Below are 27,733 nucleotides of genomic sequence, written 5' to 3' on the forward strand. Positions count from 1 at the left end.
ATGATCAAAGTAAGAACCTAGAAATCATCCTCCAGGAAGTTCTCAAAGAAAACTGCCCTGATGTTTTAGTACCAGAGGGCAAAATAGAGGTTGAAAGAATCCACCGATCACCTCCTGAAAAAGATCCCAAAAAGAAAACTCCTAGGAATATTATAGCCAGGTTCTGAAATTCCCAGATTAAGGAGAGAATATTACAGGCAGCCAGGAAGAAATGATTTGAATACTGTGGAAATACAATCAGGATAACCCAGGATCTGGCAGCTTCTACACTGAGGGATCGAAGGGCTTGGAATATGATATTCCAGAGGTCAAAGGAGCTGGGATTAAAACCAAGAGTCACCTACCCAGCAAAACTGAGTATCATGTTTCAGGGGAAAATTTGATCATTCAGTGGAATAGAGGATGTTCAAGCATTCTTGCTGAAAAAACCGGAGTTGAATAGAAAATTTGACATTCAGATACAAGAAGCAAAAGAAGCATGAGAAGGTAAACAGGGAAAAGAAATCATAAGGGACTTACCAAAGTTGAACTATTAACATTCCTACATGGAAAAACAATAATTGTAACTTATGAAACTTTTCTCAGTAGCTGAAGGGAATATATATATATATATATATATATATATATGTAGTCTTTATCGGAGGGTATATAGGTGTATGATTACATATGTGAATATATGTTTACAGTTATACATAGATAGAGGGCACAGGACCAAGGTAATATGAAGGGATCATACTTACAAGGTGAAATTAAGAGGTGAGAGAGGAATATAATGAGAGGAGATGGAGAGAGACAGAATGGGGTAAACTATCTCATATAGAAGAGGCAAGGGAAAATGGTTACAATGGCGGAGAAGAATAGGAAAGCAAAAGGGAATGGGTCAACCTTATTTTCATTGAATTTGGCTCAGGGAGGGAATGACATACACACTAAATAGGTTATCTCACCCTACAGGAGAATAGGGGAGAAGGGGATAAGAGGGGGGATGATGGAAGGGAGGGAAGCCTGGGGTGGGGGAGGGAAGTTGGAAGCACTCACTTTTGAAAAGGGATGGGATCAAAGTAGAGAATAGAACAAGTGGGAGGTGGGATAGGAGGGAGGGAAATATAGTCAGTCTTTTACAATATATCTCCTATGTTATTGTTTTGCATTAGCTTCACATGTACATTTTATACTGAACTGCTTATCTTCCCAGTAAGGGTGGGTGACAAGGGAGTAAGGGAATGAATCTGAAATTCAAAGTTTTAAAATCAAATATTCAAATATGTGTATGTGTGTGTGTGTGTATACTATTATCAATACTATTTTACATATAATTGGGAAATAAGATATACAGGCACTGGGGCATAGAGATCCATTGGAAAAGTCGAAAGGGGTATGGGAAAAAATATGGGAGAGAGCAGATTGGAGGAGGGGATATCCTGTGGGACTGCTATTTGGGGGGGGGTAGGGGGTAAAAGGGGAGAAAATTTCTAAATCAAAATCTGGCAGAAATGAATGCTGTAAATCAGAAGTTAATAAAGCATTTGAAAAAAAAATGAGAGTGTTTAGATTAAATTATACCCAAGGATCCTTCTAGCCAGGATTAGCACCCAGATTTTCAGTCCAGGGTTTATTCCACAATGCCACATGTTTTATTGTAATAGTTTATCTAACTCTGTGGGGGAAATTTTGCATTGATTCGTATATTGTTTTATTGTTATTTATGCTTTCATGTGCATTAAATCATTTTCCCAACTAGTTTGTGAGCTCCTCCATAGCAGGAACAGTGTTTTATACTTATTTATGTGTCCTACATTGCTTAGCTTAGAAATCATACTTAATTAAGAATGGCTGAATTGAATGGGACATTCCTTTGTTGTTTGTTGTTGAGTTGTTTCAGAGGCTTTGTGAACCCATTTGGCAATTTTCTTAGAAAACATACTGGCAAGGGTTAATAATTTTCTTCTCTAGCTCATTTTACAGATGAGGAAACTGAAGCAAGCAGGGTTGTGACCTGCCTAGGGTCACACAGCTAGTAAGTGTCTGAGGCTAGATTTACACTCAGGGCTTCCTGATTCCAGGGCTGGCTCTCTATTCTATGAACCACCTAGTTGCCCCGGAAAATGGGGGCATTGACATCATACAATGGTTTAGGGAATTCCCCTATCCTGTTTACTTTTTTCTTTTCCCTGTGGTGGGAAATATGGTAGCTAGGTGGCATAGTAGATGGAGCGCTGGGCTTGGAATAGAGAAGACTCATCTTCATGAGTTTAAATTCAGCTTCAGAAATTTACAAACTGACTCTAGGAAAGTCACCTAACTCTGCCTCAGTTTCCTCATCTGTAAGATGAGCTGTAGAAGGATGGCAAACCACTCTAATATCTCTGCCCAAAAAAAACCAAAATGGGGGAATATGGTTCTTTAAAAACCAAAGTAAATTTAAGCAAGTAGAATTTTTAGAATACTTTGAGAATTGGGAATCCATGTGGAGTCATTGCTCACTTCCCTCCACCTCCAACAACAAACCAGGGCTGAGAATCCTTTCCAACAGGGTACCAGAGGCAAAGTTTTCCTTAGTCAAACTAGATAACTTTTTTCTAGAAGGGACAGTTATAGTCATTTACTTCCCAAGAAAGAAGGAAAGGGCAAAGTGAAGTAAGAATGGAATATCTATTCAGGGTGAGAATAGTTTAAAATGTCCTCCATATTTTGTTTGGGTAGGTATTGGACTAGAGGCTGCTAAGGTCCTATCCAGTTCTAAAATTCTATAATTTTGTTATTTCCAAGCTGTTGCTGTTCATAGGGTAAAAAATAATGAGAGTTGCTTTGGGTTTTTTGGGGTAGGGTGGGGTGGGAGTGGGACTAGCCAGTGCTTATCAAGTTATGAAGAAACACATAGAAGTAATTAATACAGGAAAACCACTTATAAACACTGATATAATGACGAACTGCTGCCAATGGGTAGTTAAGTCCAAGAACCTCGGGAACAGAAGCAGCTTCCCTGGCCCCCTCTCCCCTAACATCCCTGGCCTTGCTTCCAGTCTGTTGCCTGCATTCATCAACCAGAGAAAGAACCTTTGTAGTGATTAGATCTAGCTACTTTTACCAGGTGCAACAGCCAGAGACTCCCCAGCTGTCTCAGCTACTGAAGATCTGGAAAAAAGTTCTCACCAATCAAAATTTTTAGTACTATCAAATGGTTCCATGTCAGAAACACAACATGGCTTTATTAATGGAAATGATGCATTTAGAGAAGATGCATTATCAGATGCCTTGCTGCTGCATCCCAAGGACCACAAAGCCTTTCTATATGATTTACATCTGAAACCTTCTATATGTTTTATCTCTCCTATTAGACTGGAGCCCCTAGAGAACAAGGGCTAACTCTGCTTTTCTTTTTGTGTGCCCAGTGTTTTGCACACAATAAGTGTACATCCTTCCTTCTTTCTTTCCTCCCTCTCTTCCTTCTTCCCTTCTTTCCTTCCTCCCTTCTTGCCATGTTTTCTCCCTTCTTCCCTCTTCCTTCTTTCCTTTCTCTTTCCTTCCTCCCTTCCTTTTTTCTTCTTTCTTTCCTCTCATCTTCCTTCTCTCCATACTTTCCTCCTTCCCTCCCTTCCTTCTTTCTTCCTTTCTTCCCTTTTTCTTACATCTCTTCCTCCTTTCCCTTTTTTCCTTCCTTCCTCCTTTTCTTCTTTCCTTTATCTCTTCCTCCCTCTCCTTTCTTTCTTCCCTCGCTCCTTTCTTTCCTTCTCTCCCTCTTTCTCTCATAGGCTTAGCTTTAAATTGGATTTTGGTAGGCTTATCTTGTATGCATTAATTTGATGTGTGACACATCTTTGTAATAAGATCCTGTGTTGATAATGTGATTTTGGGAGAACATAAAGTTATTTAAAGGACTTCAGTGTTTGCTGTTTGGGGAACAAATAACAAAATAATTAATGGTAATTCAATTGATGTAAGCTTTTGAGACCATTTACCTTACAATATCCCTGTGAAGTAGATATTAAAGAAGCCAGCTTAGCTACTTTGATTTTTAAATGGTCTTTTTCCTCCTTCTTGAAGCGAGCATGTATTTCAGTACTCTTGCTCTTTCCCCTCTTTTCCCACAAAGTACATATTTCTGTGCCCTGGAAGATGTTGTCCAGCTGTTAGAGTCTGCCTACTCTAAGTGACACTGATGTAACCTTTAAGTTCATGTCCTAGTACAAGTAACTGCTTGTGTTTTATAACTGGATGTCTAGATACCATGGGAAAATCTGGATCTAGTCACTATCCAAGCTCTCTTCAGCATGATACATTCTCTTCCTGTTTGCAGGTGTATTTAAGATGCTTTGATTCATTAAATTGTTGAAAAATGCCTGGCATGAATGAATGAATGTATAAACAATTGTTTCATTTTTACTACTTACAAAAAAGTGGTGGGAACAAAAAATAGAACATTAAAACAGTCTCAACTCACAAGGAGCTCCCATTCAAATAGGAATGTGATGCTGGAGGGGAATAACATATATGTTTAATTTGCAAATCAAATGGAAAGATCCCATGGTTTTTAGGGCGTGGCAGCAAAGCAGATCGTAATGCATCTTTCCTAATATAATTTACATTGATAAAATATTATCAGGTTCTTTTTCTTTTAATATTGAACCACTTTATAATGCCAAGGCAAAAAACTTTCTTTTCTGGGTCTTGAGTAACTGTGACTGTGGCCACAGAAGCAGTTGCCAGGTTGCATATCCACAGGGGCTGCTTTTTGGGATGATGGGTACAGGGGCTAGTCTGGAAGCAGGACAAGTGTTCTTGGGGGTGTTTTTACTCCTGGAGCTCATGGGCTTTCCTTTAGAGAAAGGCAGAGAGTTAACATGGTGTAAAACATTTAATATTTATATTATCAGCAAGGCACTGCACTTAAATGCTTTACAATTATTATCTCATTTGATCCTTACAACAACCTGATTATCCTTATTTTACAGATAAGGAAAATCAGTCAGGGAGAGGTGCAGTGAGTTGCACCAGGTAACACAGTAAGTGTCTGAGGTCAGATTTGAACTTATACCTTCCTACCTCTAGACATAGCACTCTAACCATTTTACCACCTTGTTGTCTAATAGAGTGGCCTCAAAGCTAGCAAAACCTGGATTCAAATTCTACCTCTGATGTCTCTGTGACCCTGGCTGGGGCTGCTGGGTGGTGCAGTGGAAAGAGCAGTAGGTCTGGAGTCAGAAAGATCTGAGTTCAAATCTAGACTCAGACACTAGCTATGTGACCCTGGGCAAATTACTTAACCCTTATTTGTCTCAGTTCCTCATTTGTAAAATGGGACACACTGAAGAAGGAAATGGCCAACCACTCTAGTATCTTTGCCAAAAAAAAAAATTCCCTGGACAAGTCCATGGGGTCACAAAGAATTGGACATGACTGAATGATTGAGCAACCATAAGTTTGACCCTGGGGAAGCCTCAGTACTCTAAATTAGTGGTGTAAAACTCAAATAGAAATAGGGGCCACCAGACCATACATAAGGATCCCTATGAGCCATATATTGATTTAGAAAAACTATATGATTATGTATATCAAAAATATGTGTGTATATATTTATTAACACATCAATACATTAAATTCAGCTAGGAACCTATGATTTCAAGGCATTCCAGTGAAGGCACCAATGTTCATTGACAGAGAGTTTATTTGGGAGCCCTGTATTAAAACTGTATCTTGTTTTGGTCCCCCTGACCACCACTGCCCTTCTAGCCAGAACAGTAAGTTTATAAGTAGCCAGTATAAAAGGGCTTTTGAAGAAAGATCACAAAGAGCAACCTGGAAGTCACATACAAACTGTCCCAAAGATCAAAGGACAATAATTTACAAATTGTATCACATATTTAGCAAAATTCACATCCTGGTAATAGTGCTGGATCAACAGAAGCCATTGAGGCAGGACCTTCTGGTTCTTTCATATGTAAATCCCAGACAAATTCCAGACCTTCATGGTAAATTCCAGCAGATCACCAAATGATGTGGATAATTTTGAGATGTCATGAGCAGGTTAACTTTAAAGTTTTACTGACAATTTTGAAATGATTTGGATATGAACTAACCTCAAGATAGCACAGATAGGAGTTAGTTTGTTCTCCCAAAAGACCTTGTAAAAATGCTCAGGCTCCTGCCTCTCAACATTCTTCTGTGTCCATTGGGTCCATGCTACACTAGTGTCTCACCTTCAATCCAGGGTTCCATGAGTGAGACTCTCTGCCTCTCCCTCTCCTCCTTTTCCCCATGCCACCTGTGCCATCTTCCTCTGTCCCCCCTTTGTCACTTCTCTCTGTACTCTCTGTGACTTATTAAAGTGTGATTACAGCCCCATTTCCCACTGCCATTGTGGGCTTTCCTGGTAAGTATCCAAAGAACCAGGAATGCCTGGCTCCATTTCATAAATTAATTATCAATTTTAAGCTCCCTGGAATCATCGGTTTGGTCCCTATATATGTGCTTGTCTATCGATCAACATATCAGTTTATCTTTAATTATTCTTGCCTTTGAAAACTCTACTACCTTTGTTTTCTGGATGGGGTTTGTGGATTTTCATTTTATTCCTCTTTTTAAAATTTAACAACAGCGTGCCTTTTCAAATAACCAATTGTCTATGATAATTAATAATCGTAACAGTAATAATAGCTATCATTTACATAACACTTTAAGGTTTTCAAAGCACTATCTCAGTTGGTGTCCACAACAACCCTGAAAGGTAAGAAAACTGAGTCAGAGTGAGGTTACATGACTTGCCCAGGGTCATATAGATTTTGTCCAAGTCAGGAATTGAATACAGGTCTTTCTGACTCTAAGTCCAGCACTCTGTTCACTATGCCCTCAAACTGCCTAAGGGTTTTATTTTAGTCTATGTGAAATCATGGGAAAGCTCTAGTTATTTCATGGGTTATGTAAAAAAAAATTCTCTATATCCCTCCCTGTCCAAATTTTTTTAAAAATATATAATCTTTTTACTTCCACTGAAAATCCACTCTCATACCTAATCATTGGATGGAGGTGACCTTGGCTTCTCACAGATTGTGCCATTAGAATGCAAGCTTTGGCAGGCCCCATCAAGACAGTTTCTAGTATAAGGTTGTTGTATAAGGCAACATATATATATATATATATATATATATATATATATACACACACATATATATATATTATAAGGCAGTTGTATGTTTTTATATTATATTTTATATATAAATATATTATATTTTTATATTATATATATTATATGTAATATATATTATATATATTATAAGGCAGTTTTATGTCTGTCATTATAAGACCAGCAAGGTTGTTTCTAGATGCTCATCAGTAGAAGACTGGCACCAGATGATGCATTGATGAATGCATTTTTTGGGCCACTGAAGTTAATGTGGAACTAATTTAAGTATTGAGGAGAAAGTAAGAGGTGGGATGGAAATTTTCATCCAGAATAGTGTAGAGTGTGCCTAGACCATTTAAATCAAGGTCCTTTGTAGCAAGGAAACACTAAATGACTTAATTAGAAGAAATAAATATGACAAATAATATTATTAGGAAGGAAAGAGGAAAAGAAGGGAAGTTTTTATCAAACCAAACAAAGGTACCCAAATTACCTATATTTAAAACAATCACTGCTCTAGAAAATTCCTAAATTCTGATATTAATTTATTGGAATTTCCACAGGGATAGACCCTTCAAGAATAAAATAATCAAAATTCCATTCTCTGCCCCAGTGAAGGGTTCATCTTCTATTGGCATCAAACAGATGACTCTGCCAAGAAAAAACAAAAACAAATCAAGTATTCTGGACCAGGACCACTTTCTCTTTTTTTTCTTTCTCCCTTTTCCCCTCCCTATCACCTAATTTAAATGCTTGTTGCTATACTTTAACAATTTAAAATTACATTCCACTGACCTTCACTTCAGCTCACCTGGAGAAACACATAACCCAAGGAAAAACCCATAATGAAAAGATCCTATCAGTCTGATGATTACATGACAAACAAAAAGCTAGCTTGTGACCAAAACCATAAGAACATCATCAAATTACTCTTTGAGGTCATATCTACAGCCCTTCGAGTCCAAGTTTCTGTCTCAAAAGGCTTTCTAGGAAATATTTTATTGTCTTCATTCCATCACTAATGGAATATAAAATGGAATATAATGGAAATAAAGCTTACTTAATAATTAAATAGGAGGAGAGGCAGTGATGGAGTGGTGAGGCTGGGGGTGGGAGAAGACCGAAGTCCCAGGCTGGGCGATGGGTTTTGGGCACCTTTGTGCATAGGGGTGCATGGCGGCGGTTGCGGCTGCGCAGGACACACCAGGGCTCCTGCAAGCATCCTGGGCCGGGTGCCATGGGGGATCAGAACGAGGCGCTGAAGAAGATCATCACGACTCTGGCAGTGAAGAATGAAGAGATACACAACTTCATCTATGCCCTGAAACAGATGCTGCTGAATGTGGAGGCCAACTCCAACAAGGTCCAAGAGGACCTGGGGGTAGAGTTCCAGTCACTGTTCATCCTGCTGGATGAACTGAAGGAGGACATGTTGATGAAGATCAAACAGGACCAGACTAGCCGAATCTATGAGCTCCAGAACCAGCTGGCAGCCTGCAGCAAGGCTCTGGAGAGCTCTGAGGAGCTTCTGGAAACGGCCAACCATACTCTGCAGGGAGCAGACAACCAGGATTTCCTGCAGGTTGCCAAATAGATAAAGGACAGTGTTACCATGGCCCCAGCCAAACGTGCCAAGTCTCCCAAGAGAATGCCCTCTGGGAGGGGAGGCCGAGACCAATTTACCGCTGAGTCCTACACTGTGCTGGGAGGCACCCTCATTGATGGTGGGGAGCATTACTGGGAGGTACACTATGACTGAGACAGCAAGGCTTTTGTAGCAGGTGTTGCCTACTGCAGCCTGGGCCGATTTGACCAGCTGGGCAAGACATTGGCCTCCTGGTGCCAGCACCTGAACAACTGGCTGCAGGTCAGCTTCATGGCCAACCATAACAAGGCCCAGACGCTGGATGTGCCTCTGCTGGACTGCATTGGGGTCCACTGCGACTTCCACAAAGGGGTCCTGTCCTTCTGCAATGCCCGAACCAAGCAGCTGCTTCACACTTTCAAGGCCAAATTCAACCAGCCACTGTTGCTGGCCTTCATGGTGTGGTGTGGAAGCTTCCAGGTGTCCTCCGGCCTTCAGGTGCCCAGCTCAGTGCGGTGCCTGCAGAAGCAGAACAGTGCTACCAGCAGCTCCAATGCCAGCCTTACCTAGCCTGTCTTTTCCTGACCCAGACTGCTGCTCCTGCCCATTCGTGACCACCTCCAGCTTAAAAAGGGCCAACTTCTGCCCTGAGCCTCAGGGTGTCCCTAGGATCACGACCTCAGAGAGTGGACTTGCTGGCTACTCTGCTCTCCCTAACCTCCCCTAGACTCAAATCCATATCTGAAGGTGATGGGAAGCCCAGAGCAGCCTCTGAACCCTGAAAGGGGCAGTTCCTGGGGTGGCTCTGGCAGTCCCCTCCCTTCAGTTACCTCTTCTTACAACAAATGCTGCTTTGGGCCTTAACACTAGACCGGGAGTCCAGAACTAGGGCATGGAAGGGTGGGCCAGGGCTGGATTCATTCTCCTCTTGCCTCCCACCCCCATCCCCCAATTAAAATGAAACACACCTAGCAAAAAAAATAATAAATAATAATTAAATAGGAGAAATTAATAAGGACGTACTTCAAACATCTCTACTTTCACTAAATTATTCCAGTGTTTGAGTATTTGGCTAAGTTCTTCCAAAATCTTTTGATCTTTTCAACCACTAAAACTTTATAGAACAAGTTCCACAAATTTATTTTATATTGTACAAATTAGTATCATCTTTTGATTTGTCATAAAAACACCATGTTTTAAGTGTCAAGGGAAGCCCTACCATTTTAGTATCTTAAGATTTGGCAGATCAAATTTGGTTCACTAATTTTCATGGATTTTTTTGGAGGGGGGAAGGCAAGGCAATTGGGGTTAAGTGATTTGCCCAAGGTCACACAGCTAGTAAGTGTGTCAAGTGTCTGAATCCAGATTTGAACTCAGGTTCTCCTGACTCCAAGGCCAGTGCTCAGTTCACTGCACCACCTAGCTGCCCTATGATTTTGCAGACTTCAACCACCTCCTTTCTAATCCTTCAACTTTAAAGAAACTTCCTTTTCCAAGTAACTAAAGAATTTAAGTCTCAATGATAAAGCAAATAAGATCCCTCAAAAAAAAAAAGAAAAAGAAAAACAGCAATAGCATCCTGACCATATCAGTTCACTGAGAATTAAAATGAATTTTTAAAAAATGCTTTGCTTAGAATCACAAGAGATCTGAATGTGAATTCTGCCTGTGATACTTAATAGCTGTGTTATTTTTAGGAAGTAACTCTATTTGAGCCTCATTTCCTCATATGCAGAATGGGAGAACAACTCCAATACTCAGTAGTGAGATTCAGATGAGATCATGTATGTAAACTGCTCTTAAACTGAAAGTACTATATAAAAGTCAGCTGTTATTGGTGTAAATGTAGGAAATCACCCTTGGATAGTGTATGGTAAGGGCAACCTCTCAGGAAAGGCATGTAAAAGTTATCCAGTCATAGATTAAGAACCAGAAGGAATTTATTTTGTTTGTTTGTTTTGGGGCAGGGCAATTGGGGTTAAGTAACTTGCCCAAGGTCACACAGCTTGCAAGTATTAAGTGTTTGAGGTCAAATTTGAACTCAGGTCCTCCTGACTCCAGGGCCAATTCTCTATTCACCGTTGGAATTTAGGTTATCTAATCATCTGGACAAAACTCCCAAAGTATTTTTTAAACATTCATGTTCAGTCATAAGTGAAGAACAACTGTAAGTGAAAACTAATCAATTGTTAAAACATATCAAGCTCTATTTAGGCTGGCACTCAACTGATTTCTCAAATAGGGACCATGATAACATTTTACCTGGAAATAAAGAAGTTCAAGAAGTATTGCCTTTGACTATATTCTGAACATGGTACTAAGTACCATGAAAGCTAAAAAAAAAAATGTAAAGACAAAGTTTCTGCCCAGAAGGAGCATAAATTTTTATTGAGGAGACAAAATTATTATGTGTTACAATGCAAGATGATACAATATAGAGTGCAGAGATGAGGCTGCAGATAGGTACTATGGGGAATACAGAGAAGAAAAAGATCAGTATGGTCTGTGTAGACAAAGAAGGTTTAAGGGAGACAGTGAAGAACAGGTAGGATCAGGATAAGGAGGAGAAGAGGCTCTCAAAGGCAGTAATACTGAGGTCTGTAATGGTCCTTCACCAGTAAGAGCAATGTTGTAACAAAAATTCACTGTGAGACTTAGCCACTTTGATCAATAAAATGATCCAGTGATCCAAGACTCATGATGAGAAAATGCTATACACCTCCAGAGAGAGGACTCTGAGAGCATATTAAGCATATTTTTTACTGTTGCAATTCTAATATTTTTTTGTTTTAATGTATTTTATTTCATTAATATTTTCCAATTAAATATTTAAAAGCTTTAGCATTCTTTTTTAAAATTCTAAATTGCAAATTCTTTCCCTCTTCCCTCCCTCCTTGAGAAAGGCAAGCAATTTGATATCAATTATACATGTAAAGTCGTGCAAAGCATTTCCATATAAGCCATGCTGCAAAAGAAAACCCCCACCCCCACAAAAAAACTCAACAAATTAAAAAGGTATGCTTTAATCTGCATTCAGACTGTATCAGTTCTTTTTTTTTTTAGCCTTTTTTTGGAGGGCAATTGGGGTTAAGTTACTTGCCCAAGGTTACACGGATATATTAGTTCTTTCATCATAAGTCCTTCAGGATGGTCTTGAATGATTATATTACTGACAATAGTGAAGTCATTGACGGTTGATTATCATACAATATTGATTGCTGTTATTGTGTACAATGTTCCCCTGGTTCTGCTCACTTCATTTTGTGTCAGTTCATGTAAATCTTCCTATTTCTAACCATCCTCTTCATCATTTCTTGTAGCACAGTAGTATTCCATTACAATCACATACCAGAATATTGACACTTAAAGGTAATAGACCTCCCATGTATCACATGGCCTACTCCCTTACAACCACTCCCACCGCTACCACTATGCTAACCAAAGTCTGGGCAGAAATTCTTTCCCCTGCAACTACATGTAAAAATGAATCAGGCCTAAATAAGAAATATTAATGTTATGCTAGAGCCTACCCCACTGGAGCATATGAGAAATACACAGATAGAGAAAAAGTCAGTTTGGATGGTCTTGAAAGACGGGGAATGTGAAGAATTAAGACAATAAAAAAAGTCCTAAATTCAAATACCACTTCTAATAATTTATAAGCTGTGTAATAGAAGGCAGACAGGGTAGACTTAATCCAGGCCCTCTCCAATGCAGGAAAACAGTCATAAGAACTGGAGCTGGAAGAGCCGTTGGAGACCATCTAGTTCAACATCCTCCTGTTACAGATGAGAAAAATGAGACCCAGAGATGGGACTTGATTTTCTCAAGATCACATCGCTAGTAAGCATCAGAAACAGAATTTGAGCCCAGACTTTCTGACTTCTAATTTCCATGTTTTTCCCATTAAGCCACACTAACTCTTTTTTGACCCATCTTTCTGGATCGACCTAGTGTTTGAACACAATCTGGATCGTGCCTGATCTTAAACTATCCACTTATAAGGTTATACTCTACTTACACTTGAGTGTGAAGACATGTGGCTTCTAGGGAGAATTAGAAAGCTGTAGCAAAATGATGAAGTCCTCCAGTGAAGCCCTGAGTCAAGAAGAGCCAGAAAGTTGTCCTTTTGTTTCCCCTCCTTTCTCCCCTTTCTCCTCCCCACCCCATTACCAGTCTCTTGCAGAACTCCCTCCTAAAGCTTAACCTATGTAAAGTACATCCAATTTTCTCTCAGATTGTCCTAGAACAAGTGAAGTGGTTAAGTGTTTAGTTCCCCAGAGCTTGTCTGCATACAGAGTAAACAAAGGAAGTTAAGATGTCAACAAAACTGAAATGGAAAACACTAAATGCTAAAAGTTAGTTTGGAGTGCTTAATTGGAGTAGGTGCCACCGACCCACTTAAAAATAAGATTTGCTTTGGACTTCTTACACCTTACTCTCCTCTGGGCACTCTGCCATCCCATGACAATGGACTCCATGCTGTTTATTACACAAGACATTCCATCTTCTAATTCCTGGGCATTTTCACTGACTTTCTTCATGTCCCAGCTAAAATCCCACCTTCTGCAAGTAGCCTTTCCTGATCCCTGTTCATGCTAATGCCTTCCCTCTGCTCATTGTCTTCAGTTTATCCTATATCTAGGATATCTTGTTTGTACATATTTTCATGTTGTTCCTCCCATTAGACTGCAAACTCCTCGAGGGCAGAGATTATTTTTTGTCTTTCTTGGTACCCTCAGCACTTAACACATGTTTATTTTTGTTGTTCAGTAATATCCCAACTCTTTGTAACCCCATTTGGGATTTTCTTGGCAAAGATGCTGGAATGGTTTGCCATTACCTTCTCCAACTTATTTTACAGATGAGGAAACTGAGACAAATAGGCTTAAGTGACTTGCTCAGGGTCACACAACTAGTAAGTGACTGAGGCCAGATTTGAACTCAGGTCTTCCTGACTCCAGGGCTGGTGCTCTATCCACTGCTATCTAGCTGCCTCCATATTGAGGCACATAATAAGCCCTTACTAAATGCCTGTTGATTTGACTTTCAAATACCACTTTAGACAATGGAGTCCTTACCAGGGACACTGACTAGATAATGGGGTATAGTAAACTGGTTGTAATCATAGTAAAGATAGTAATCAGGCTTTGGAAATTACAGGTTGGTGCTACTCCTCCTGTCTGTGATGTACTCCGAGAACTGTGGAGGGCCAAAGACCAGTGCCATGAGGAACTGTCAAAAGAAGGGAGGAACAACTCTGAAAAGGAGCAGCCCATATCAGGTACAGAGAAAACCATTGTCACATTATTCCTTTGCATTTAGCCAGTTCGTGGGCTCCATGTAGATAATTTACCCAAATAAACATCCTTCTGATCAAGTAATCTATGCAGTTGGATAGTCTATGCCAAATACTCTGTTCATATAGCCTGTGTAGGAGCAGCCTCAGTTTTTCTCATAGTATAACTTCTGCAAAAGTATTCCTATTAAGTTGATGATTTCAGAAAATAAAAAAGAGAAAGGTGGTAGATGTTCCATCTACCATACCTACTTTCCTGTCCCAATGCCATTGCCATTACAGTCAAAGTCTGGACAGAGATGCTTTTCTCTGAAGCCACATATAAAAAGAATAAAGTCTAAAAATAAGAGGTCTTAATGCCTTCCCCCACTGAGATGTATGCAAAATATATTAATAGAGCAAGACTCAGTTTGGGTATCATGAGAGACAGAGGTGGTATGGAGAATTGGATAGAGTTCTAGACTTGCAGTCAGGAAGTTCCAGATTCAAATCTCAGTTCTGATACTTTAATATCTCTGATTTCTTCATCTGTAAAGTGGAAAAAATAATTACCCCAGAGTATTGTGGGACTCAAATAGACTCTCAAGCTACCTTATCAACTTGAAACTGCTAGTGTCTCCCACCCCAGTTACTTTGTACTTATTTTCTATTTATTTATATGTGAATAAGTTGTTTCCCTTACAAAGTGCTTTTCTAGGTCAGGTACTTTCTTGTTTGTCTTTGCCTCCCCAGAACCTATCACAGAGCCTAGTATGTAGTGGGTACTTAATAAATAACATAAATGTTGGCTATTGTAAAGTGCTTTAGAAACTTTAATGCATTTAAAAAATGTTGGTTAATATTAATTTCACAAATCTGGCATGTGAGTTTGTAGAGGGGTACATCTATCTTCTCACCAGGCAGGAAGAAGGGGTGCAATGGCTTCTATTCTAGCCCTGTTCTGCTTACTCCCAACCTCAGCTGCCACATCCTCAAGAGATCTCCAAATTCATGAAACCTGAGTCCCAATCCTTCCCAGAAAAAAATGTAACCTAAGGGAGTGATAGAGACAAAGATAAAAATCCAGGTGTTTTTCTTGCTCTCCAGATGTGACATGGCAAGAAACACCATCTGAGCTGAGTGTCCACTCTCACCCAAAGCATTTGGTAGTTTGAGTTTCCTTCTGTAGGCACAGAATAAATAACTAAACTGCTCAAAACTAGGCCATTTGGAGAGGGAAACTGAGGGAAAAGGGGATGTTATTGGGGAGGATTGAGGGTGGCAGGTTAATGTTTGAACTCTAGAAAAGTCACAGGAAGTCCCAATTGTGGAGCTGTCACTGAGCCCAGACACACTTATCACAAATAAAAAATTAACTCTTCTTTCCTAGGCTGTTTAGTTTTGCCCAAGGCCTTTCTCGTTTGTTTGGTTTGTGTGTGTGTGTGTATGTATGTGTGTGTGTGTGAACTTTTCAGGGCCACCCTAATAATTACTTGGCTGGCTGTGCCCCAGAGCATACACAGGAAGCTGTCTCATTTCTTCTACCCACTTCAGTGCAGGGGGTCATAATTCAACCCCCAGGTCAACAGATACCTTTTGTGCATATAGTAACGCACTGTCCTAGGTGCTGGGAACGCAAAAATAGAAGATCACGTAGTCCCTGCCTTTAAGAATCTTCTAGTAGCTAACACTAATATCATAAGAAGCAGCCAGGTGGCCCAGTGGCTACTTGAAGTCAGGCAAACCTGTCTCAGACCTTCACTAGCTGTTCAATGTTGGGTGACTGTCTTAAATTTGCTCAGCCTCAGTTTCCTTATTTGTAAAATGGGAATAATAATAGCATCTACCTCAGAAGGCTGTTGTAAGGATCAAATGAGATAACACCGTAAAATACTTTGCAGATGTTAAAACACTGCATAAACATTAGCTATTTATAATAATATAATTATGGTTGCCACTGTTATTATTATTAGAGGTTGCACACATTAACTCACTTATGCCTCCCAATAGCCTTGTGAAGAAGGTACAATAAAGGGACTATTATCCTCATTTTTACAGATGAGGGAACTAAGGCTGAAGGAAGTTAAGACTTTTGTTCCTGGTCATGTGCTAAGTGTTGGTAAGGGATGAAGAACATTTGAACCCATGTGTCTCCTGATCCCAAGCCTGACACGTTACCCTTGCATCTAACAAAAGAGATGAGAAGTATACAAAAATATTCAAACACAGGTCAGAGTATAATCAGCACACTGTAAGAGGTCCAAACAGAATGGAATATATCATCAGAATTGGGCTTTGAAAGAAGGGAAGAATTTCAACAAGATAAAAGTTAAAGGATTAGTTGTAAAGGCATTAGGGGATTAGCAAGAATAAAGGGATGGAGTCAGGAGGACAGGATGGGAATGGTGAATGGAAAAATAATACTTTTTGACAGGAAAGTAAAGTCTGTAAAGGGTCATAGAATGAGATGAAGGACAAGTAAGTTGGAGTCAGACTATGCAGGGCCTTCAATGTCAGGCTAATATCATGATAGGTAATGGGGAACCATCGAAGGTTTTTGATAACGTGCAATAGAAGATGACTCCAGTATTTGTTTGATGAATGGAATGGGAGAAGGTAGAATGGAATCAGGGAGGCCAAACAGGAAGCCAAGATATTAATCCAAATCAGGTAGTCAACTAACATTTATTAGGCACCTACTATATGCCAGGAATTGTGCTAAGTTCTGAGGATACAAAGAAATGAAAAGAGAGAAAATTTCTGCCCTGAAGGAGCTCATAGTTTAATGGAAGAGATACAGAGTAAATTGGAGGTAATCTCAGAAAGAAAGCATTAGCATTATGGGGGAGCAAGAAAGGTTTCTTGAAGAAGGTGGGGGTTTTAACTAGGATTTTAAGGACAATGAGGAGGGAGAGCTTTCCAGGCATGGAAGACAGCCAATGGAAAAGCCTAGAGTCCTAGGCAATAGAGCGTTTTGTTAGAAGAAAAGCAAGGAGGTCAGTGTCCCTGGATTTAAGAGTGGGTAGAAGTGAGTAAAGTATAAGACTGAAAAGGTAGGGAGGGGCATGGTTATGAAGGTCTTTCGGTGCCAAATAGAAAATTTTATATTTGATTCTGAAGAATAATAGGGAGCCACTGGAGTTTATGTAATGGGGGAGGAAGGGAAGGTATGATATGGTCAGACTTGCATTGTTGGAAGATTAAAATGAGAAATAATGGGTGAGTGATTGAAGAGGGAGTAGAGAGGAGATGATGCAGTGGTAGAAACAGGTAGAAAATAGTAAATTATTGGATATAGGCAGTGAAGGGGGTTTACTGGGAAAATTATAGTATGAATGAAAATATGGAAGTTAGGAGGGAGCAAATTTCTTGGGGGAAAAGTAGTTATTCTAGTTTCATAATCTAGAATTATACATATGCATATATTTCCATAAATTTTTTTAAATTTTATTTTTAATTTATGAAATAAAACAAGCATTCCCATAACATAGTAGAAATAAAGATGATTGTACATGAAATAGTAAATGTAATATGTACAACTTGCTATTCCTTTCAAATATATAATAGTTATTGTGTAAATTTCTTTTTTTCCTTTTTTTCTTCTTTTCCCCCACCATAGAGATACCTATTTAAATTTTTCCATATATATCTATGTATGTATATATGTGTGTGTCTATACATACACATATGTGCATATCTGTGTGTATGTGTATCTAAATATATACCTATACATACATGCATGTACATCTGTGTGTATACCTACATATATACCTATAAGTGCATCCATATGTGTGTGTATATATGTGTATATTGTATATATTTCTATATATATAGAGAGAGAATCCAAGTGAAGATATCTAGCAAGCTGGTGGAAATGCAGGACTGTGCTTCAGTTTGGCTGATGGGACTACAGATGCAGATTTGGGAGTCATTAATATAAAGGCACACAGTAATGGGTAAGATTAATAAGGGATCTAGTACAAAGAACAAAGAGAAAAAAAAGAAGTCAAAGAACAAAGCCTTGGGAGACATCCCCATTTATGTGTGGAAGGAAGAGGAGAGTCAGTAAAGGAGACTGAAACAGGACAGCAAAGTCCAGTGTCACAAGAATGAAAGAGGGGAGCTTTAAGAGGAAAAGACTGGTCAGAAAGGTCAAGGAAGACAAAAACTGAAGAAAGTCTCAGTGAGAGAGTGGTTGCTAATCTAACCCTATAGAGTGTGTGACCTTGACCAAAGGCAGTCTGTAGGAAATGAGGAATGAGTCTATGGTAAGAAAGTTGATGCAGTGACCATAGATTATATTTTTTAAAAGAATTTTGGCAATAGAGGCGGCCAGGTGGCAAAATGAATAGAGCACCAGCCCTGAAGTCAGGAGGACCCGAGTTCAAATCCAGCCTCAGATACTTAACACTTACTAGCCATGTGACCTTGGGCAAGTCACTTAACTCCAATTGCCCTGCCTTCTCCCCTGCAAAAAAAAAAAGGAATTTTGGCAATGAAGGGGAAGAAAAATATTGGATGATACCTTGAGAGGGTAAAAAAGTCAAAGGAAAACTTTTTTTAAAAGTATGGAATACCTCTATAGGTAAAGTGGAAGAAATTAGAAGAGGGAGAAATTGAACAGGCAGGAAGAGAAAGAAATGATGAATGGAAAAAGGAGAAGACAGAAAGGGATAGGATCAAAGGCTTAGATGAATAAGTTAGTTTTGGCAAGAAGGAGGGCCAGCCTTATCCTCTGAGACCTTGAGAAAGAGGAGAGAATGGAAAGAGACAATTAGAGGTCTCAAAGTATGGGGAAATGGAGTTAAGGGAGGTCATATCAAATGGCCTTCATCTTTTTTAGAAAATGGGAGGATGAGAACCTTCTGCACAGGGTAAGATGGTAGAGGTTGCCTAGGCTTGGGGATTCACAGGATAGAAAGCCTAAAGAAGAAAAAGGAAAGAATTCTGGAGATGATAAAGTAACTGCTCTTTGGTTCAAGTTTTGGAAGGGAAGAAAACAAAACCAGGACAGGTGATGGGTGAACTGGGAAAATAGGGAATGATCAAGAGACTTGAGATCATAGTGAAAAGGAAGAGCAGGTTCTAGAGGAAGGAGAGGTAGGACAGGCAAACTACCTGCCTTTGGATTTCTCTTTGGAGGAGAATGTCTTCCCTTCCCTCTAATCTGGAGTTGTTTTTGCTGTGGCAGGGCAGGACTCTCTCAGAGGCACAGCTAGAAACTGGTTAAAAAAAATTGAGAATCTTTTCTTTATTGCACTTTTATTGCAGCTCTTTTGAACTTTTTCATCTCTTCTCAAGCCTTCCCTGGCTCCCCCACCCCTACCTTTCCAGTTGAGATACTTGTCTCATATTTTTGAGGGAAATAAAAACAAACAACCTATTTGCCATGAATTTCCTCTTCTTTCCTCCTCATCTCATATCACTCAGATACCTTCTGCCACTATCCCCTCTTTCATCTTTGGCTCACATGAAGAGGTGACTTTTACTTTTACCTTTACAAGCTATCCCATTCTATCCTGTCTCCTCTAACAGATTGCCTTTCTGTCATCTCTACTCTGTTTCTTCAATTTCTTTCTGTCTACTGGCTCCCTCCCTACTGCCTACAAACATGTCCATATCTCCCCCATCCTCAAAAAAACCAAACCCTTAACTTGATCCTTCCATCCTCCTTCCCTCCCTATCTCTTCCTACTTTTGTGGCTGAACTCCTTGAGAAGGCTGATTACAATAGTTGCCATCATGTCCTCTCCTCTCATTTTCTTAACTCTCTAAAATCCTGCTTCTATCATCATTCCATGGAAATTGCACTCTCCAAAATTACCAATAATATCCTAGTTGCCAAATCCAATGGTCTTTTCTCAGTCCTCATTCTTCTTGACCTGCCTGCAGTCTGATCATGCTCTTCTCCTTGATAATGACTTTAGGCTTTTGGGATGCCACTCTCTTCATGGTTCTCCTCCTACCTACCTGACCACTCCTTAGTCTCTTTCTCTGGACCCTCATCTAGGTCATGTCCACAGGGTTTCCCATTGGGTCGGTCCTGGGTCCTCTTCTCTTCTTCCTTTATACTTCTTCACTTGGTGATCTCATCAGCTCTCATGGACTTAATTACCATCTCCTTGCTGATGATTCTCAGATCTGCTTATTCTGTCCAAACCTCTCTACTGACCTCCAATCTTGCATCTCCAACTGCCTTGTAGATATCCTTACCTGGATGTCTAACAGACATCTTAAACTCAGCAAATTTAAAACAGAACTTCCCCAAACACTCCCCTGCCTCCAACTTCCCTATTACTCTTGAGGGGAGGAAACTGAAGCTCAGTGAGATTAAGTGACTTGACCTTGGTTGGGTTATTGATATGTAGCTAAGCCTTTGTCTTCAGCATCTTATCAGCCTTTATATATAAGGCTGATGGACCTTGCTGGGCAGGACCTACCGTAGATTGTCTTTTCCCAGGAGACAGGGGATGGGCCAAAGTAGCCCCATCCAGAGAATATACCTCTTGTGGCCAGGGTGGTTCCTGGGGATAAGACCTGGCAGGTCAGCTTAGGGTGTTTGACTGATTTGTGGCAAAGGAGGCAAGTAAACAGGTTGCCATGAACCAAAGGGAGGACCATGAGGTCATAGACTTGGAGCTTTCGGGGACCTCAAAGACCATATAATACAATCCCTTTTATAGATAAGAAAATTGAGGTCCAATAGGTTGAGGTTTGTTCAAGGACTCACAAGTTCTAAGTAAGAGAACCAGGATTGAACTCTGAACCCTTTAACTCTAGATCCAGAACCCTGAGTCTCTCTGTGAGTTGTGGGAGAGTCTTGCTAGCTGCAGCAATACCCTTGAGGTTGGGGTGGGGAGCAGCAATCCTTCCTCAAGACTGTTAATGTAGAGCTTTTGTTTGTTTTGTTTTTGGTGGCTAGCAGGAAGCTCACTATGCTCCCAAGCAGTGGAGGAAAGAGTTAATGCTTACAAAGAGCATGATGGCTGATAACAAGGTGGGAGTGTTGGGGGCAGGGAGAGGGGAACCAAGGCAAACTGGAACCTTTCCCTGTAGGTCTCCATGGGAAGATAAGGCAGGCACTGGGCAACCTAGTAGAGACTGGGGGCAGGGAGAGATTTTATCATGTTGGCATAACCTCCCAGGACTGCTCCAGATGTCATTTAGACTTGATATATTTCTCTACAAATATTCTAGGTCCAGCACCCAGTGATCCTTGATTTCATTTTATAAATAACAAGGATGGTGGAAGCTGAATTTGGGGCAAAATCGGATAATAGAAGAGTCTATGACCCTTCTTCTTTTCATCACTCCTCAAATTCAACAAGTTTGTTTCAATTCAATCTAATTAGCGGTTATTAAGCACCTAGTACAGCTAGTGCTTGGGATGGAGACTAATAATAAATGGCATTTATATGGAGTTTTAAAGTTTGCCAAGTGATTTTCTTATGTTTTTTTCATTTGATCCTCACAACAAAAACTGAAATGTTCTCTGCCGTCAAGAAGCTGGTATTCTATTGGAGGTGGGAGAATAGAATGTGGTATAAAATGTGCATAGATGAATAAATACAAAGCATATACGAATTGTTGTTCTGCAAGAGGACCAATGACCTCAGGAGGGTAGGAGCCTTTGAAGTGGATTTAAGTGAGGCAGAGCTTCAAAAAGTTATCAGCCTCACTCTCTCCTCCAGAGTCATGGAAGGCCAGTGGCAGGATGTAGATTGGTCAAGATACAGTGGATGACCTTTCTAAATTGAGATATTTCTCAGGCCTCAGTTTGTCTGAGACAATGTCCATTAATCTCAAGAAAGAATCATAGGCTCATAGATTTAAAAGTGGAAAGAATCTTGGAGGTCAACTACACCATTCTTTTTATTGAGAGATCAGTGAGGCCCAAAGAGGTTGACTAAAGTCACACAGGCAGGAAGTTTAGGAATCAGGATGTGAATTCAGGGCTTTGACCCCAAAACTGGAACTCAACTGAGGGGATCAGGAAAGGTTTCATGAAGGATGGGGTATCTGAACTAAACCTCTAAGAAAACTAGGGATTCTAAGGAACAGAGGGGAGGAGGGAATGCATTCCAGGCATGGAGGACACGTATGCAAAAGCATGGAGATGGGAGATGAGATGTCTTATAGAGGAATCAATGAGTAGGATGGAGTACTAGACTCAGAATCATCAGGAAGACTTGAATTCAAATTCAGCTTCAGACCCTTGCTAGCTGTGTGACCCTGGGCAAGTCTGTCTGCCTCAGGTTCCTCAACTGTAAAATGGAGATAACAGCTCCTATCTCCCAGAGTTGTTATGTTGATCAAATAAGATAATATCCATAAAATGCCTAGCACAAAGCAGGCACTTAATGAATGCTTATTTCCTTCCTTCCTGGGTCATTTTGACTAGACCATAGACTATGTGAAAGAGAATAAAGTGAATGAAGTTTGAGAAGGGAGATAGGTGCTAGACTGTAAAGAGTTTTAAATGCCAAGCAGGAATTTATATTTTATCCTGAAAGCAAAATCAAACTGCTGGACTTTCTTGAGCAGGGGAATGGTATTATCAGACCTTAGATTTAGGAACATTGTTTTAGTAGCTGAGTGGACTATGGACTACAAATAGGAGAGAATGGAGAGAAAAAGAAACAGAGACAGAGACATAGAGACAGGACAGAAAGGGAGACCAACAAAGAAGCTGCTTCATTAGTTCAGGCAAGAAATGATGAGGGCAAGGGCGGCTAGGTGGTGCAGTGAATAGAGCACCAGCCCTGGAGTCAGGAGGACCTGGGTTCGGATCCGGCCTCATACACTTAGCACAAAATATAACCGTGTGACCATGGGCAAGTCACTTAATCCCAATTGCCCTCCAAAAAGCAAAAAGAGAGAGAGAGAGAGAGAGAGAGAGAAAGGATGAGGGCCTGAACTAGAGTGGTACCTGATAGAGAAGGAACAGATTTGAGAGAAGTTCTGGATGTAAAAATCAAAAGACTTGGCAAATGATTGTTTGGGAGGTGTGTGTGTGTGTGTGTGTGTGTGTGTGTGTGTGTGTGTGTGTGTATAGGAGAACTGTGAATCTAAATCATGGGAAGATGGTGGAACCACTAACAGAATTAGGAAAGGTAAGAGGTAAGAAGGGCTAAGGGGGAAATAATGGTTCTGTTTTAGACATTGTGACATATGAAGTTTGAGACACATAAGTTTCTGAGTATTTTATAATCAAGTTTATTAACTGTGGCTAGCAGATAATAAAATAATGGTCATTTGGCTTTCTCTCTTAAACCAAAGACTCTACCCCACCAATCCAGAATATCAAATGTTTAAATAGATTTGAAAAAAGGGGTGTTCCTGAGAATGGAAATAAAGTCTGATTGGTTAACAATCAATGAAGGCATGTACATATTAATGAGGAGGTAATCAAAAAGTCTTCAGCTCCTCCTGATGAAAAGTGACCCAATCATGAGACTCAGCCATATCCAGCAATCTGGACAAAAGAATCCATCTTTACCCAGACCACACTGGCTGGTTTTTCCCTTCATAAATTGGGTCATCCTAAATTCTAATGGAAGGCTGTAAGGACAAAGGCTTATTTTCTAAGGGTAAGATTGCACTTAGACTAGATTCTGTTTGTAAAGTTTTCCAGTTAGGTGGGGGTCCCCCCCCCCCCAGATCAAAAAGCATGTAGCTCAAGGATTTGGGCAGTCTCATCTATCAGTAATGTCCTTCAGAGACTGACTGAACAGGAACTTATTTCTGAATGAGGAAAGAGAAAGGGAAAACCTTAATCTCAGTTAATAACTGGCTATTAATATAAGAGAAAAATAATCATTTCTCTCAACATGTTGAGTTTGAGATAGCAATGGGACATCCAAGTGGATATGTCTTATAGGACTAGAGTTTAGCAAAGAAATAGGGGCTGGATATATAAAGTTGGGAATCATTTGATTAGGGAATTTAGGAATCATGTGACAGTTGAACTCATGGGAGCTGATCATCTGGTATGTATAGAAAGAGAAGATGGTCCATAACAGAGCCCGTTATTGGGGGGAGGGACATGGATGATGATCTGTCATGAATACTGAGAAGGATTTATCAGAGAGGTAGGAGGATAGTCAGGAGAGAGCAGAATTACCAAAACCAAGGAAAGAGAGTATCCAGAGGGAGGTTGAGTCTCAGAAGCAACCAGGAGGTCAAGAAGAATGATGGCTAAGAAGAGCCCATCCATCTCAAGTTTGCTCCCACATCACCTCATACAATGCTTGCTCCATACTCTCATTGCTCTAGGCTTGGCCACAAAAGCCTGGCAGGATGTAAGTGGGAGTACTGCTACCAGGAAGCTCTCTCAGTCCCCCTACTTCCTGGAAAATTCCTTGTCTGGTATCTTGTCTTCTCATGGCCAAGTTTTCTGTGCCTTCTAAGAGATCAACTGTGCTGCTGAGATAAAAAGAGAAATGTCACCCAAACTCAGCCTTTTCCCTTATAAGTAAACTTTGTTAACACTTTTGTGTGTACTTCTGGAAACAATACTCCTGCCTTTGTTGTTTTACCCCTATCTGACAAGGAGCTCTCTCTGGGGCAGTGATTATGGCTTCCCCATTAAATTAGGAGATCCATGAGGGTAAGAACTGTGTTTTCTTTATCCAGTTGAAGATGGTACAGTGGATAGAATGATGGGCCTGGAGTCAAGAAGACCTGAGTTCAAACCCAGCTGTAGACACTTACGAGCTGTGTGATCCTGGGCAATTTACTTAACCCTGTTTGCCTCAGTTTCCTCATCTGTAAAATGAGCTAGACAGGGAAATGGCAAACCACTTCAATATCTTTGCCAAGAAAACCCCACATGGGGTCATAAAGAGTCAGACTTTATTGAAACCTTTCAACAACAACAACAACAAAGTTCTTTCTTATCCCCAAACATACCTGTGTCTGGCAAAACTCTGCTACAAGGTATGCTTTTGCCTGCTTAACTAAATTCCTTTTCTCCTCCCTCCCTCCTCAATCAGAGGCAGGTCAAGATTTCACTGTCACCAGGGCAGGGGCTTCTACCTGTAGTCTGTGAAGTTAAAAAAAATAATATATACATATAAATATATTATAATATAATTATTAATATAATATATTTGCTGCCTCTTGTTATTGTTCAGTTGTTTTTTAGTTGTGTCTGACTCTTTGTGTTTTCCTGGCAAAGATACTAGAGTAGTTTGCCATTTCCTTCTCCAGCTCATTTTACAGATGACGAGACTAAGGCAAACAGTGACTTGCTCAGGGTCACACAGCTAGTGTGTCTGAGGCCAGATTTGAACTCAGGAAGATGAGTCTTTCTGACTCCAGGTCTGGCACTCTCCCCATGACCACCTAGCTGCCAAATGGGGATTTGCTGCCTATATGTCAACATAATTGATTTTCTTTGTCTTCCTGTATATTTAATTTTGTGCACTTAAAAATAATATTCTCAGAAGAGGTTTATTGCTTCAGCAAACTAACAAAGAGGTTCATGAAATAAAGAAGGTAAAGAACCCCTAGTATAGGAAGAGGAAGTAATTATAGGAAGGAGAGTCTGATTGGAAATCTCTCTAGTGTAGTTACAGATTTGCTAGTGGGATGGCCGAGAGGGAGAAGGTAAGGGGGTGAATGCTGATCTGATCTCAGTTTGCATGTTTGTGGCATATCCAATGCCATCCTGAGAAGTATAGACACATTCTCTCTGACCAATCAAGTCATTGGGCTGACCTGGGGGTGAAGTTCTGCCAAGTGTCTATGAGTATATCTTCTGAGGGTTGACCTATGGGGCTGTGTTCCCTGAGAGGGGGGCCACAGTTATGTCTTTCCCAATTGAAAAAAGACTCATAGTGAAGTCCCTTCCTCTTTTCCAGCCCCCAGGCCCTGGGCTAGTCTCACCATCTGAATTAGGTGACCAGTTCTGTGATGTATCTTAAGAAACACAGGGTAGGGCACTGGAAAGAAAGAGGGATTTAGTCAAAGATCCTGAATTTGAATTCTAATTCTGTCATTACTACTTGTGTGATCTTCAGCAATCACTTCATCTCTCTGGGCCTCTGTTTCCTGACCTGTAAAAATACAGAAGGGCTAAAGATAGAGATGACAAAAAAAAAATAGCAGAAAAGAGCATCATTGAAGCATTTAAACATGCACTGGAGAGAATAAGGCTCAAAGGAGACAAACAGGACAGCTTTAAAAAGAATGCATTGAATTTATTATGTACTTTAAAATAATGTATGTAATAGAAACATGCAATTATATATACAACATATGGTGTGTTCATGTTTGTCGAGGTCAAAATAACAATTTTTTTAATCACATGAAGGAGTTGGATTAGATTCCTATGAGGTCTAAATCTATGACCCCAAGGCCCATCTTTCCCTATCCCCAACAAAAAGCAAAACATCATTCCTTTGACCTGTCATTAGTACTTGGAATTCCACCAGTAAATAGTCATTTCTTTGAGTCTTAAAAGTTTTTTTTTTTTTATTTTCCAGAATAACCTATTAAAGTGAAAATGCCCAGAAGAGATATTTGGGCTCTCAAAGATGCTTCAGCACTTAAAAAGGTGTGCAGCGTGGCCACCATGAGGACCAGCTTAGTATCTAAATTTGAAGAGATTTTTTGACAGCAGGTTGCATCTTTTTATGCAGCAACTAAGTAAAATGGGGAGAGGCTGCCACCTGCAGGCAGAATGAGAACCCGCACAGAAGGATCCCAGATAGAAATAATGGAGGAAAACGGGGAGAGTGGGGAAAGTGTCTTTTATTAGCTAAGACCTATAGAATTAGTTTAGGCACCTCAGAATCAGAGAGTAGCAAAAGGAGGAAGAAGGGTCTAAGGGGAGGGTGGGATGTAGGAGGATATTAAAGAAAACTTTCCCTGGAAATTTATTTGTTGTTATTCAGTTATATCTAACTCTTCATGACTCCATTTGGGATTTTCTTTTCTTTTTTTTTTTTTAAGCAATTGGGGTTAAGTAACTTGCTCAAGGTTACACGGCCAGGTGTTTCTGGGTGGGTGCTAAGTGTCTGAGCCCGGGATTCGATCTCCAGGTGTTCTCAACACTGGAGCCGGTGCTCTTACTCGCTGTGCTACCTGGCCGCCCCTCATTTGGGATTTTCTTTGCAAAGATACTGAAGTGTTTCGAGATTTCCTTGTCCAGCTTAGGAAACAGGCAAACAGGGTTAAGTGTCTGTCCCAGGGTAGCACAGCTGTTAAGTGACTGAGACCAGATTTGAACTCAGTAAGATGCATCTTCCTGACTCCAGTCCTGACACTCTGTACCACCTAGCTGCCTAAAGAAACCTATTAGATTCAGGGAATGTCAGAGCTGGAAGGAAGAAGAAGTCATAAGTCCACTCTCCTCTTTTTCTTTTGTTATCAAATTGGTAATTTCATTGGAATAAGGAATTTCTCATGAAACCACCAAAGAAGATGGGTATTTCCTGTGCAACTCACTCTATCAGAGACTTACCTAGAGCACTGAGAGGTTAGTAACTTGCTCAGAATCATGGAGGAAGAAGAAAGAAAAGAAAGAAGGGAATGAAGAAAGCTAAGAAAAAAAGAAAAGAAAGGGAAAGAAAAAAAGTTTTTGTTAAGCACTTACTATGTGCCAATCCCTGTGCTAAGCTCTGAGGATACAAATAGAAAAGCAAAAATAGTCCTTCCCTTCAAGGAGCTTACATTCTAATAGATGGAAACACACGGGGGCACTCTATCAGAGACTTACCTAGAGCACTGAGAGGTTAGTAACTTGC

At 40.2% G+C, this 27,733-nt stretch overlaps 1 protein-coding gene and 2 pseudogenes across 1 annotated transcript in view; all 3 read left to right on the forward strand.

Annotated features, from left to right (window-relative positions):
• SCTR (secretin receptor) overlaps positions 1–27,733 on the forward strand; it is a 91,441-nt gene that overhangs the window by 3,820 nt on the left and 59,888 nt on the right. Inside the window, exon 2 of the mRNA XM_069067761.1 lies at positions 13,869–13,989. Coding sequence (XP_068923862.1) covers positions 13,869–13,989 — 121 coding nt within the window. The remainder of the gene's footprint in view (positions 1–13,868; positions 13,990–27,733) is intronic.
• LOC138146031 (fibronectin type III and SPRY domain-containing protein 1 pseudogene) lies at positions 8,334–8,795 on the forward strand (annotated as a pseudogene).
• LOC138146079 (fibronectin type III and SPRY domain-containing protein 1 pseudogene) lies at positions 8,733–9,478 on the forward strand (annotated as a pseudogene).

Source organism: Petaurus breviceps, unplaced genomic scaffold (assembly GCF_028583685.1).
Source record: "Petaurus breviceps papuanus isolate PSGF00001 unplaced genomic scaffold, PetGlider_PUasm1.0 90752, whole genome shotgun sequence".
NCBI lineage: Eukaryota > Metazoa > Chordata > Mammalia > Diprotodontia > Petauridae > Petaurus > Petaurus breviceps.